The 14,526-nt window shown below is 40.5% G+C and overlaps 1 protein-coding gene across 1 annotated transcript in view; it reads left to right on the top strand.

The window, feature by feature from the left end:
• Positions 1-1,800: 1,800 nt before the first annotated feature.
• Positions 1,801-14,526, top strand: part of LOC111953312 (traf2 and NCK-interacting protein kinase) — a 31,190-nt gene continuing 18,464 nt past the window's right edge. Inside the window, exon 1 of the mRNA XM_023972520.2 lies at positions 1,801-1,881. Within this exon, the coding sequence (XP_023828288.1) occupies positions 1,852-1,881 (30 nt within the window). The 5' untranslated portion in view covers positions 1,801-1,851. The remainder of the gene's footprint in view (positions 1,882-14,526) is intronic.

The raw sequence follows: 14,526 nt of genomic DNA, 5'->3' as shown, positions 1-14,526 counted from the left end.
CCAAAGAGAGAGATACACACACACTGGCTGAAACTCAACCACACCACACACTGGCTGAAACTCTCAACACACACACACTGGTGAAACTCAACATACACACTGGCTGAAACTCAACATACACACACTGGCTGAAACTCAACACACACACACTGGCTGAAACTCAACACACACAACACATATGCTGAAACTCAACATACACACACTGGCTGAAACTCCAACATACACACACACACTGGTGAAACTCAAACATACACACACACACTGGCTGTGTGTGTGTGTGTGTGTGTGTGTGTGTGGTGTGTGTGTGTGTGTGTGTGTGTGTGTGTGTTGTGTGTGTGTGTGGTGTGTGTGTGTGTGTGTGTGTGTGTGTGTGTGTGTGTGTATATTATATATATATATATATATGACGCATGTGTGCCTGTAGAGACCAATAAGAAACCAGCCTGCTGTACAGATTATTACCAAGCCACTGATGTGAGTTATATGGTGTTGGCTATCTCTACCGTTTGAAGTGGCTTCCTCTCCTCCTCCTCCCCTTAAGCTGACCTGATATGAAAGGACTCTATAGGAGATAGCAGATTTCCATTAGGCACCATCCACTATATGACCTTTCACCCACCAGTCTATGGACAAGTTATGATATCAACCTATGTTTTGGTTTTGTTTCCATGTCCACTGTTTGAAATGCAAACTTTTTTAATACCTTTATTAACACTTTCTGGCTTCATATTCAAATCATCTATAAGTAACATCATTGAGTTACACAATAAATGTTTACGTACGTCAGGATGGAGCGTGACAATGCTAATATAGATGCCATTGACTTGCATTGGATTTGTACCATAATTGCTAAGAGTTTGAAACAGTGGATAACAAATTCTTTCAAAATAAATCACCTGGAACAGTACCATCTAGTGGTCAGAACCAGGTAATAACAGGAAGGGACGTAAACCTAACAACTTCAATGACTATATTGTCAGAACAGGGGAAAAACATCCCCAAATTCACTGGGAATACATTATATAGGATGAAGAAACAAGATGCTCTGAGACACAGCTCCATACTACTGGTCAGACAGGACTGATGCTATATACTTGTTGTCGGGGTGGGGTTGGCGTGGGGACTGGAGGGTTCATCGGTGGGTTTTGACAGTTTCTTTGGATTCCTCGTGTCTTAATCATTGCTTGAAAATAGATTGGTCCAAATTGGATATTAGGTACTATATTTATTGACTATTATACGAATCCTATGAATTAAAATGGCCAATTTGGATGCAATCAATTAGGTTAATGTCTCAGATCAAAACATTTTCCAACAAAATATTGTTGCAGAAATGCTCATCTGTTTCTAACAACATAAATGATTTCAGAACAAGCTGAGATGGTGCTTTTTGAGGTGGAACGACCCATGGGTGCGTGAAGCAGAATGTTAGGTCCAGACGTCACTGGAATGTCCTCAATGTGTCACATGACCTTGTAAGCTAAGACTAAGATGGATTCTATTGTCACAACCACACAGGCAAGGACACATGCACACACACTTACACAGCATGGGTGGAGTGTATGAGTTTGATTGAGACAGACAGATGCCAGTGACGGGAGATTCTGGCCATGAATCTCACCCCCAGCTCCCCATTGGCTGTCTGCCAGTGATTGACATGTCTTTATCCAATGGTCCTACCCTAGTCTCTCCTTCCTTCTCTCCGTCTCTCCCTCCCTCTGTCATTCTCTCACACTCACTCCAACTCGCAGTTACAGTTAGATCTGCCGTCTTCTGACAGAGAGAGAGAGATGCTACAGTTAGATCTGCCGTCTTCTGACAGAGAGAGAGAGAGAGAGATGCTCCGACGTGATGGGGTTCTCACACCCTGAGTGGGTACAGGTCAGTGAAACTGTCACCGTGTCTCTCACTCTTTCTCTCTCTGTCTCTCCCCGTCTCTGCTTGTTTGTCTTCTAGCTCAGGAAAGGGTGTGTCTTGTTACGGTTGCCATTATTTTATAATTGCAGATGGTGCGTGTCTGTGTGTGTGTGTGTCTTCTTGCATGAGTTTGTCTGTGTGTGTGTGTGTATTTGTGTGTGTGAGAGACACAACTCTCACAACTGAGAGACACAACACACGCTGCCACCTGGCTGGTGAGAGATCCAGAGCAGTGGCTGGCGGGTGGTCATTGCCCCTGGTCTCCCCAATTAAGGTGAGTGCTGGCTGGGCTGGCACAGAGCCCCCCTGGGGACCTGACCTCCAGAGCACAGTGTACATCTGGTGTTGTCACTTAGACTAAAGCATGCATCACTATTTCATAAGGAACTGTATCAGTCTACTCCTTATTGATTTACACTAGACTAGTCCTATTGATTTACACTAGACTAGTCCTATTGATATACACTAGACTAGTCCTATTGATTTACACTAGACTAGTCCTATTGATTTACATCTAGACTAGTCCTATTGATTTACACTAGACATTCCTATTGAATTTACTAGACTAAGTCCTATTGATTTACACTAGACTATCATTTCTACTATTGATTTACACTAGACTAGTCCTATTGATTTTACTAGTACCACTAGACTAGTCCTATTGATTTACACTAGACTAGTCCTATTGATTTTACACTTAGACTAGTCCAGTTTCCTATTCCTATGATTTACACTAGACTAGTCCTATGATCTTACATAGACTAGTTCCTATTATTGATTTACACTAGACTAGTCCTATTGATTTACACTAGACTACTCCTATTGATTTACACTAGACTAGTCCTATTGATTTACACTAGACTAGTCCTTGTGTGTCGTTTTTTTTATTTGCCACTCTCCTTCTCTTTCTCAGGGGCTACTCCCTGCAGCAGTGGTCCTCTCTCTCAATTCAAAGGGCTATATTGGCATGGGAAACATTTATTAACATTGCCAAAGCAAGTGAAATAAATAATAAACAAAAGTGAAATAAACAATACAAAATGAACAGTAAACATTACAGTCAAAAAGTTAAAAGGGAATAGAGACATTACAAATGTCCTTTTATGGCTGTGTACAGTGTTGTAACGATGTACAAATAGCTAAAGTACAAAAGGGAAAATAAATAAACATAAATATTGGTTGTATTTACAATGGTGTTTGTTCTTCACTGGTTGCCCTTTTCTTGTGGCAACAGGTCACAAATCTTGCTGCTGTGATGGCACACTGTGGAATTTCACCCAATAGATATGGGAGTTTATCAAAATTGGATTTGTTTTCTAATTCTTTGTGGATCTGTGTAATCTGAGGGTAAATATGTGTCTCTAATATGGTCATACATTGGGCAGGAGGTTAGGAAGTGCAGCTCTGTTTCCATCTCCTTTTGTGGGCAGTGTGGACATAGTCAAAGCTTTCCTTCATTTTGGGTCAGTCACAGTGGTCAGGTATTCTGCCACTGTGTACTCTCTGTTTAGGGCCAAATAGCATTCTAGTTTGCTTAGTTTTTTGATAAATTCTTTCCAATGTGTCAAGTAATTCTCTTTTGGTTTTCTCATGATTTGGTTGGGTCTAATTGTGTTGCTGTTGCTGTCCTCTCTCTCTCTTGCTTTCTAGCACAAGCTCTGAGAAAGAACAACATGCCCTGGCTAGTACCACTTGTGTACAAAAAATTGTGTGTGTATGTTTTTAATACCTAGATTAAAGTCTGTCGGGTAATTCAGTACTGTACCTGCAGGTAACTGAATCATACATTATTTCCATACATAGAAAGCAAAAGAAAGGAAACAGGAAGGGTGAGAAAGGAAACAAAGAGGGTGAGAAAGGAAGCAAAGAAGGTGAGAAAGGAAACAGAGAAGGATGAGAAAGGAAACAGAGAGGGTGAGAAAGGAAACAGAGAGGGTGAGAAAGGAAACAGAGAAGGTGAGAAAGGAAACAGAGAGCGTGAGAAAGGAAACAGAGAGCGTGAGAAAGGAAACAGAGAGGGGGAGAAAGGAAACAGATAAGGTGAGAAAGGAAACAGAGATGGTGAGAAAGGAAACAGATAAGGTGAGAAAGGAAAAAGAGGGTGAGAATGGAAACAGATAAGGGTGAGAAAGGAAACAGAGAGGGTGAGAAAGCAGGAGTGAATGGAAGTCTCTTTCTCTGTGACTCCAGGAACCGTTTTTGGAAATTCATAATGTCATGATGAAGGAGAGACCTTTCCAGGAGGGGCTTATAATACATACACAAGCACACACACACACACACACACCTAACGTGCACTTACCTACATGCTAGTGGTGCGCAGGTCAGCTGTTGTTCACTTGCAACCACCCGCAATTGCTAATAGCCCATCTGCTACCGCCCGAATACATGTGATAAAGTGCGGCCCACATACAGTACCAACCAGCAAATATAGAAAATGCGCTATAGGCTGTCAAAGACCGCAGAACAATTTTTGGGGGGCGTGATTTAGATATGTTTCTGGTTATAATTTCCGACATTTTGGTAGGCTATTTGTTAGTCAACTTGTCTATAATTAGATACATGCAGCTTCTCTTCTGTCATTGCATGTTGCCCTAGAAGACTACATAAAGCCTTGCTCACCAGAATAATGTCATAGATCGATAGAATGAATGCTTCAATCTAGCTGACATCAGTGAAGTTTTCTCTGTCATCTTTCGCAGAGCAAAGACGTTTAGGTACTGGGGAGGAAATACAATAAAGACGTTTAGGTACTGGGGAGGAAATACAATAAAGACGTTTAGGTACTGGGGAGGAAAATACAATAAAGACGTTTAGTACTGGGGAGGAAATACAGATAAGACGTTTTAGGTACTGGGGAGGGAAATACATAAAGACGTTTAGGGTACTGGAGGAATATAAGTAGTATGAGGAATACAATAAAGACGTTTTGAGGTACTGGGGAGACGAAATACAATAAAAGACGTTTAGGTACTGGGGAGGAATACAATAAAGACGTTTAGGTACTGGGGAGGAAATACAATAAAGACGTTTAGGTACTGGGGAGGAAATACAATAAAGACGTTTAGGTACTGGGGAGGAAATACAATAAGACGTTTAGGTACTGGGAGGAAATACAATAAAGACGTTTAGGTACTGGGGAGGAAATACAATAAAGACGTTTAGGTATTGGGGAGGAAATACAATAAAGACGTTTAGGTACTGGGAGGAAATACAATAAAGACGTTTAGGTACTGGAGAGAAATACAATAAAGACGTTTAGGTACTGGGAGGAAATACAATAAAGACGTTTAGGTACTGGAGGAGGAAATACAATAAAGACGTTTAGGTACTGGAGAGGAAATACAAAAGACGTTTAGGTACTGGGGAGGAAATACAATAAGACGTTTAGGTACTCGGGGGAAATACAATAAAGACGTTACGGTACTGGGGAGGAAATACAATAAAGACGTTTAGGTACTGGGAGGAAATACAATAAAGACGTTTAGGTACTGGGAGAGGAAATACATAAAGACGTTTAGGTACGGGGAGGAATACATAAAAGCGTTTAGGTACTGCGGTGAGAAATACAATAAAGACGTTTAGATCTGGGGAGGAAATACAATAAAGACGTTTAGGTACTGGGGAGGAAATACAATAAAGACGTTTAGTACTGGGAAGGAAATACAATAAAGCGTTTAGGTACTGGGGAGGAAATACAATAAAGACGTTTAGGTACTGGGGAGGGAAATACAATAAAACGTTTAGGTACGGGGAGGAAATACAATAAAGACGTTTAGGTACTGGGGAGGAAATACAATAAAGACGTGTAGGTACTGGGGAGGAAATACAATAAAGACGTTTAGGTACTGGGGAGAAATACAATAAAGACGTTTAGGTACTGGGGGGAAATACATAAAGACGTTTAGGTATGGGGAGGAAATACAATAAAGACGTTTAGGTACTGGGGAGGAAATACAATAAAGACGTTTAGGTATGGGGAGGAAATACAATAAAGACTTTTAGGTACTGGGGAGGAAATACAATAAAGACGTTTAGGTACTGGGGAGGAAATACAATAAAGCGTTTTTAGGTACTGGGGAGGAAATACAATAAAGACGTTTAGGTACTGGGGGAGGAAATACAATAAAGACGTTTAGGTACTGGGGAGAAAATACAATAAAAGACGTTTAAGGTACTGGGGAGAAAATACAATAAAGACGTTTAGGTACTGGGGGAGAAATACAATAAAGACGTTTAGGTACTGTGGAGGAAATACAATAAAGACGTTTTAGGTACTGGGGGGAAATACAATAAGACGTTTAGGTACTGGGGAGAAATACATAAGAGTTTAGGTACTGGGAGGAACAATACAATAAAGACGTTTAGGTATGGGGGGAGAAATACCAATAAGACGTTTAGGTACTGGGGAGGAAATACAATAAGACGTTTAGTACTGGGGAGGAAATACAATAAAGACGTTTAGGGTACTGTGGAGGAAATACAATAAAGACGTTTAGGTACTGGGGGAAATACAAATAGAAGATACAATCAGGTACTGGGGGAGAAAATACAATAAAGACGTTTAGGTACTGGGAGGAAATACAATAAAGACGTTTAGTACTGGGGAGGAAATTACATAAATGACGTTTAGGTACTGTGGAGAAATACAATAAAGACGTTTAGGTACTGGGGAGGAAATACCTAAAGACGTTTAGGTACTGGGAGGAAATACAATAAAGACGTTTAGTATACTGGGAGGAAATACAATAAAGACGTTTAGGTACTGGAGAGAAATACATAAAGACGTTTAGGTACTGGGGGAAAATACAATAAAGACGTTTAGGTACTGGGAAGAAATACAATAAAGACGTTTAGGTACTGGGGAAGAAATACAATTAAAGACGTTTAGGCAGGTACTGGGGAAGAAATACAATAAAGACGTTTAGGTACTGGGGAAGAAATACAATAAAGACGTTTAGGTACTGGGGAAGAAATACAATAAAGCAACAACAAAAATACTTTATGTGCAAAATGTCCAAATGACATCAGTTTGACCGGTTGTAACGAAAAATAAAGTTTTGAAAACGACCCAACGTGTTCCTGATAAGATTTCAGTTCTGCTTCGATGCATATTTTATGTGGTTGAAATACTAATCAGCTTTTATGATGAAGACAGAAACTCTACAGACGGTATCTAACTGAGTATTACATTCTCTAAAGATGCAGAAAGAAGAAAATATATATTTCTCCACTCCTGTTCCCAAGTCCATATGTTGCCTACATTTAGTGTATAAAAGAAATGCTTAATTCTGCAGGATTTATTATTAAGGCTATAGCCCTATTCACAACGGGACTAGTAGAGAACGTTGGTTATGTATATATTACCCCAGAATGTCCGTCCATTTGACGATGTTCAATACGGTCGCACAAAACGTATAAACAAAAGCATTCACTGTGAAAGGCACTACATATAGGCCCTTCCTATATAAACTATACGCAGCACTTCGTTCAATTTATCGAATCAGTTATTGTTTTCTTGATCAAACCGCGAGCAACACCTGCAAAACTCAGACATTTCTCTCAAAACTAAGGGATGTCGATTCGCATCGGACTAGTATTATCAGAGGACCTTGGAGTTTGCCAAAAAAACAGTAGGTTATTCTTGTTTGTCAATGTCCAGATTCCAGTTTCCATTTAACCAATCTAAACAGTAGGCTACAGTTCCCTTGAGGTGCCATAGGAATGGTTTTGAAGTCCCGTCCTGTGACTGGAATAGCGCCTCACAATAATCACACATAACAAAGCCAGCACTGCTATCATCCTCTTTTACAACTTACCATCTTTCCCAAACATGACTTTTCTGGCCCTCCTTTCTCTTTACTTTACACTCTCCTTTCGCAGCTTTTGTCCAATTGATTTAAACTTCGACAATGTCATTTTTTTCTCCGTGAGTTGACATTAACATTTTCTCTCCTTCCCAAAAGCGTTATTTGTCGATTGGCTGTGTAGGCTATTTGCCTCGTGTACAGTTAAACCCTAAAGTTTAGGTTTATGCAGTAATACCAGATAGCCTAAAGCAATTAAAGAAAAACCTCAACGTAGCCTATATAAATTGCACAATAATTAAACATAAATTGATCTTTTTATGTATTGTCTATCTTTATTCAACAATAACACAACACACTACACAGTTAGACAAAAGAGCTAAGAATGAGTTAATTCAAGCAAGGAGTAAAATCGTTAATGTGTCATAATGTGATTGTGTTTGTGATTGACTCAACATACAGTAATGAGAGAAAATTGATAAGGGTACTCAAAGTGCTTGGAGGGGAAACAGTCATTGTGCCAGTGGATGAACAGGCACATGAGACGTGGCTTCAGTTCATGTCAGGAGAAAGTTGACAATGGTAGTGGAGTGGAGTGGTCATCACCTCTTAATCAGGGAACAGGAGGGGACTTAGCCGAAATACAAATAGCAGATACATTCCATTACAGCTGCGCCATTGCTAGGTTAGGACAACGAGTTTCTCCATGAAGTTTAAACTCAGAACATCTCAAAATTCATAAAGTCAAACAACCAGAACTGGCGCATCTCACCCACTTAACACATCAAAGTAGCCCAACAAACATTCCTGAATAAAGCCCTGATCATCCACATACCTGATGATAACTGACAACAGCAAGCAGACTGGTGACCACCACTAGGTCCCAGAGCGTCAGACGGGCCACCATAGGTCCAGAGCGGTCAGCTGTGCACCAGTAGGGGGGGGGGGAGCCCAGAGCGGTCAGACTGCGTGCACCATAGGTCCCAGAGCGGTCAGACTGGTGCACACATAGGTCCAAGCGGTCAACTGTGCCACCATAGTCCCAGAGCGGTCAGACTGGTGGCACCATAGGTCCCAGACCGGTCAGACTGGTGCCACCATAGGCCCAGAGCGGGTCTGACTGGTGGCCACCATACGGTCCCAGAGCCGGTCAGACTGGTGGCACCATAGGTCCCAGAGCGGTCAGACTGGTGGCACCATAGGTCCCAGAGCGGTCAGACTGGTGGCACCATAGGTCTTGTGTGGCACCACATTGCTTGTGTCTGTCCGGAGTGATTGTGTTATCATCTTTGTAAATAACTACCGGAGGGAATTGGAAAGCCTAGTTGAGCGCACGTTTAAAAAATGTGCCTCGTCAACCTCTCTCTTTAATCTAAGTTTTAATGGATGATGCAATGGAAGCTATCAAATCATTCAGAATTGTTTTCGACATCCCAGAAAAGACAGTCGAAAGTTTGATATGTTCAGCAAGTAAAGCATCGTAGAGTGTAGTGACCTCTGCAAGCTCCTTGTAGTTGCCCTTGTTGGCGGAACTTTCCCTCTCGTCGTGTCCTCTGAAAGCTAATTCTTGCATACCCAAAAATGTGGTGGTGTTGATAAGCTTTTTCCAAGAAGCTTGAATCTGATGTGGGCATTTATACGCTCCCTGCTTTTGTTATTCTGTTGAGCTGAACGATCGAAGTTCTTCAGGTCACAGTACCCACCTTTTGACTAAGGCTCAGACTTTCCAAAAGGCAGGCAAGGCCAGCAATCAGTGTTGCCAACTAATTTTCAGGGTAAGTTGCTAGAGGCAGTTTGGTTTGTTGCTAAAAGTTGCTAAATGACGTTGTGATGTCATTGCGTGATAACGTAAAACTGCGTCATTACGTAGAATACACAATAATGTTCCTCAAATTGACTGGCCATCTCGGCAAAAAATATGATTTGACAGTTGTTCAGGTACAGACTCCCACTCTTTTCTGTACTTCTGGCTGTACAATATTGATTGAGACAGGTTGATTGATGTTGTAAGTTCTGTTTAAGATCAAACATTCGTGACCAACTATATTCATTGGGTTTGGCTCATCGAACCCGTACTACTGCTGCTGCAGTCAGCCAACAATGATTTGCAATTTACTGAAATTGCTGCTGGCCTGCTGCTGCCTGTGCACGAGCTGAGCGCCTGCTGCTGACGTCACTCACAATGCACTTTTGCAGCCAGGCACGTGTGTTGTGACTGAGTGTGTGACAGAGAAAATCATTGTTATGTCATTTAGAGGGAAAATGCACGCATTTTAGCATTTGAGTCACTTTTCAAAAGTTGCTTAAAGTAGCTAAATTTGTTGCTAGGTGCTGTTTGAAAAAGAAGTTGCCAGGGTAGTCTGAAAAGTTGCTAAATCTAGCAACAAAATTGCTAAGTTGGCATCACTGCCAGCAATACAGGCGGCTTGATGAAAGGCTCCCTGTTAAACAGATATACTTTTGATACCCTTGTGGTATTGAACGCCTTCACATTTTCATTATTTTTCATGAATCTGATCTCAGGCAGAGGTCAACACTCGCTTTTAATTCACACCTTTTCCGTGTACCCCAGAGAATGAAAGGGGTTTTTCAACAAAAATGTCACAACATTTTTGGCAGCGTTGGCCATTTTGGCAGAGAAAACTGCACAATCACGCTGGTAGCTAGCTAGCTACTGAAGTTAGCAAAGCAAATTTAAATAAATTACACTAACTGGACACAAAAAGAAAGTTCTAAAACCAAGAAAACTATTTATAATATACCTCCTCCGTCTCCTGTAATTTAAAAAAATTATTTGAATTGAATAATATATAAAAAATGCTCAACTATCACTCTTCACTCTTAATCTCCAATCTCCTTGTTATCCCATAAAAATGGAGTTACTATTGAATCCAGTTTCTTAAAATAGCTTTGTGGTATGAAATTGGGTAGACATTGGAAGAGGTAAAGAAACCTGGGTAGGACAACCATTTTAATAGCGTTTATACGACCAACCAAGGAAATAGGCAGCTTCCATCAGCTTCATGGAGGTTTGGACCTGAGACAGAGACCAGAGACTCTACACACACACACACACACACACACACACAGCACTTTCACGTTTACATAAGAAGGGAAGAAGAAAGAAGAAGAAGAAACAGAGGAGAAAAGAGTGATTAACAGTGGGTAGTTTAAGGGTTCATGTACAGAACCAGTCAAAAGTTTGGACACACCTACTCATTGCAGGGTTTTTCTTTATTTTTTACTATTTTCTACATTGTAGAGTAATAATGAAGACATCAAAACTATGAAATAACACATATGGAATTATGTTCTTCAAAGTAGCCACCCTTTGCCTTGATGACAGCTTTGCATTTCAGTTAACAGGTGTGCCTTGTTAAAAGTTAATTTGTGGAATTTATTTCCTTCTTAATGTGTTTGAGCCAGTTGTGTTGTGTCAAGGTAGGGTGGTATAGAGAAGATAGCCCTATTTGGTCAAAGACTAAGTCCATATTATTGCAAGAACAGCTCAAATTAGCAAAGAGAAACAGTCCATCATTACTTTAAGACATGAAGGTCAGTCAATACGGAAAATTTCAAAAACTTTGAAGGTTTCTTCATGTGCAGTCGCAAAAACCATCAAGTGCTATGATGAAACTGGCTCTCATGAGGACCGCCACAGGAAAGGAAGACCCAGAGTTACTTCCGCTGCAGAGAATACGTTCATTAGAGTTAACTGCACCTCAGATTGCAGCCCAAATAATTGTTTCACAGAGTTCAAGTAACACATCTCAACATGAACTGAGCAGAGGAGACTTTGTGAATCAGGCCTTCATTGTCGAATTGCTGCAAAGAAACTACTCCTAAAGGACACCAACAAGAAGAAGAGACTTGCTTGGGCCAAGAAACACGAGCAATGGACATTAGACCAGTGGAAATCTGTCCTTTGGTCTGATGAGTCCTAATTTGAGATTTTTGGTTCCAAAAATAGGTGAACGGATGATTTCTGCATCTGTGGTTCCCACTGTGAAGCATGGAGGAGGAGGTGTGATGGTGTGGGGGTGCTTTGCTGGTGACACTGTCAGTGATTTATTTAGAATTCAAGACACACTTAACCAGCATGGCTACCACAGCATTCTGCAGCGATACACCATCCCATCTGGTTTGCGCTTAGTGGGACTATCATTTGTTTTTCAACAGGACAATGACCCAACACACCTCCAGGCTGTGTAGGGGCTATTTGACCAAGAAGGAGAGTGATGGAGTGCTGCATCAGATGACCTGGCCTCCACAATCACTCGACCTCAACCCAATTGAGATGGTTTGGGATGAGTTGGACCGCAGAGTGAAGGAAAGGCAGCCAAGAAGTGCTCAGCATATGTGGGAACTCCTTCAAGACTGTTGGAAAAGCACCCTAGGTGAAGCTTTTTGCGAAAATGCCAAGAGTGTGCAACACTGTCATCAAGGGTGGCTACGTTAAAGAATTTCAAATATAACATATATTTTGATTTGTTTAACACTTTTTTGGTTACTACATGATTCCATATGTGTTATTTCCTAGTTTTGATCTCTAAACTATTATTCTACAATGTAGAAAATAGTAAAAATAAAGAAAAACACTTGAATGAGTAGGCGTGTCCAAACTTTTGACTGGTAGTGTAATTCTGTAACATGCTCTGTGCTCTGTTCTGTAACTGTTCTGGACTGTATTCTACCACTATGCAACACTGCAAGGGCTGGAGAACTCAGACTCAGACTCCTTTGTGGGAGGTTTCAATGAAGACCTACTAAGGCCTGAGAACAATGTCAAACAGAAAAAGAGAGGGAGAAAAAGAGAAAGAGATATTGTTGGAACGGGAGGGGGGTGAGAGGGAATTCTGTGCCCTTGTAGTCACTTTGGTAAAGTTGATTTTAACACTCTGCCATTTATCTAACCTCTAACCCCTTACCTTAGTGTCAATATGAAACCACATGAACTCAACACCATTATTGACACAGTAATGTTAATGCAGTATTCCTTATCTTTACATTCCTCATCCTCATTCTGTGGATTCCAGACTATGACCTTAATGAGCTGTTTCTATTAGTGGTCTCTAGAGGCCTGGACACCCTGGACAACAGCCAAACACAAAGGGCTTTTGTCTTCCATGTTGGTGTGTTCTGTATGATGGGGCGGCATGTAGCCTAGTGGTTAGAGTGTTGGGCCAGTAACCGAAAGGTTGCTAGATTGAATCCCCGAGCTGACAAGGTATAAATATGTCATTCTGCCCATGAACAAGGCAGTTAACCCGCTGTTCCTAGGCCGTCATTGAAAATAAGAATTTGTTCTTAACTGGCTTGCCTAGGTACATTTTAAAATGAAGCTGCTAGCATGCTAGCTAGTCACTGCATGTATCCACTAGTAAGTCAGTCTGCTGTGTGTGGCTGGTCATTTTTCATGTTAGCAGTTTTGGAAAAAGTACCCAATGATCATACTTGAGTAAAAGTAAAGATACCTTAATAGAAAATGACTCAAGTTGAAGTGAAAGTCACCCAGTAAAATACTACTTGAGTAGAAGTCTTAAAGTATTTGGTTTTAAATATACTTAAGTATCAAATGTAAATGTAATTGATAAAATACACTTAAGTATCAAAAGTAAAAGTACAAATCATTTAAAATGTCTTATATTAAGCAAACCAGACGGCACAATGTGTTTATTTTATTTACGGATAGCCAGGGACTCACTCCCACACTCTGGCATAATTTACAAACCAAGCACTTGCGTTTAGTGGGTCTACCAGATCAGAGGCAGTAGAGATGACTATGGATGTTCTCTTGATAAGGGTGTGAATTTGACTATTTTCCTGTCTAAATGTAACAAGTACTTTTGGGTGTCAGGGAAAATGTATAGACTAAAAAGTACATTATTTTCTTTAAGAATGTAGTGGAGTAAAAGTAAAAGTTGCCAAAAATATAAATAGTAAAGTACAGATACCCCAAAAAACTACTTAAGTAGTACTTCAAAGTATTTATACTTAGGTACTTTACACCACTGGTAGCAATTACAGCTGTAAATCTTTCTGGGTAAGTCTCTAAGAGCTTTCCACAACTGGATTGTACAACATTTGTCCATTATTATTTTCAAAATAACTTCACCCTGCTCAAGGGGATAATCATATGTTTACCCATCTACCAATAGGGGCCCTTCTTTACGAGGCGGTGGAAAACCTCCCTGGTCTTTGTGGTTGAATCTGTGTTTGAAATTCACTACTCGACTGGGGGACCTTGCAGATAATTGTATGTGTGGGGTACAGAGATGGGATAGTCATTCAAAACTCATGTTAAACACTATTATTGCACACAGAGTGAGTCCATGCAACTTATTATGTGACCTTTTAAGCACATTTGTACTCCTGAACTTATGTAGTCTTGCCATAACAAATGGGTTGAATACTTATTGACTCAAGACATTTCACCTTTTCATTTTTAATACATTTGTAATAATTTTGAAAAACATAATTCCACTTTGACATTATTGGGTATTGTGTGTAGGCCAGTGACAAAAGTATTTGTTTAATCCATTTTAAATTCAGTCTGTAACACTTTCTGAAGGCACTGTATATATTACCATTAGTATATTACCATGCGTATTTATATGTTCTTGCTACCAGTCACTTTTTTCAGCCCTGTTTATATGAAGGCCTATATTCGCCTATGACACATACAGTGACACTCCTGCACACTCACACTAACACCAACACACACTCACCAACACACACTCACCAACACACGCTCACCAACACACACTCACCAACACACACTAACACCAACACACACTAACAC

The sequence above is a fragment of the Salvelinus sp. IW2-2015 genome, linkage group LG27, assembly GCF_002910315.2.
Source record: "Salvelinus sp. IW2-2015 linkage group LG27, ASM291031v2, whole genome shotgun sequence".
Lineage (NCBI taxonomy): Eukaryota > Metazoa > Chordata > Actinopteri > Salmoniformes > Salmonidae > Salvelinus > Salvelinus sp. IW2-2015.
The sequence above is the reverse complement of the archived record's forward strand: the minus strand, read 5'-3'. Positions and strand labels throughout refer to the sequence as shown.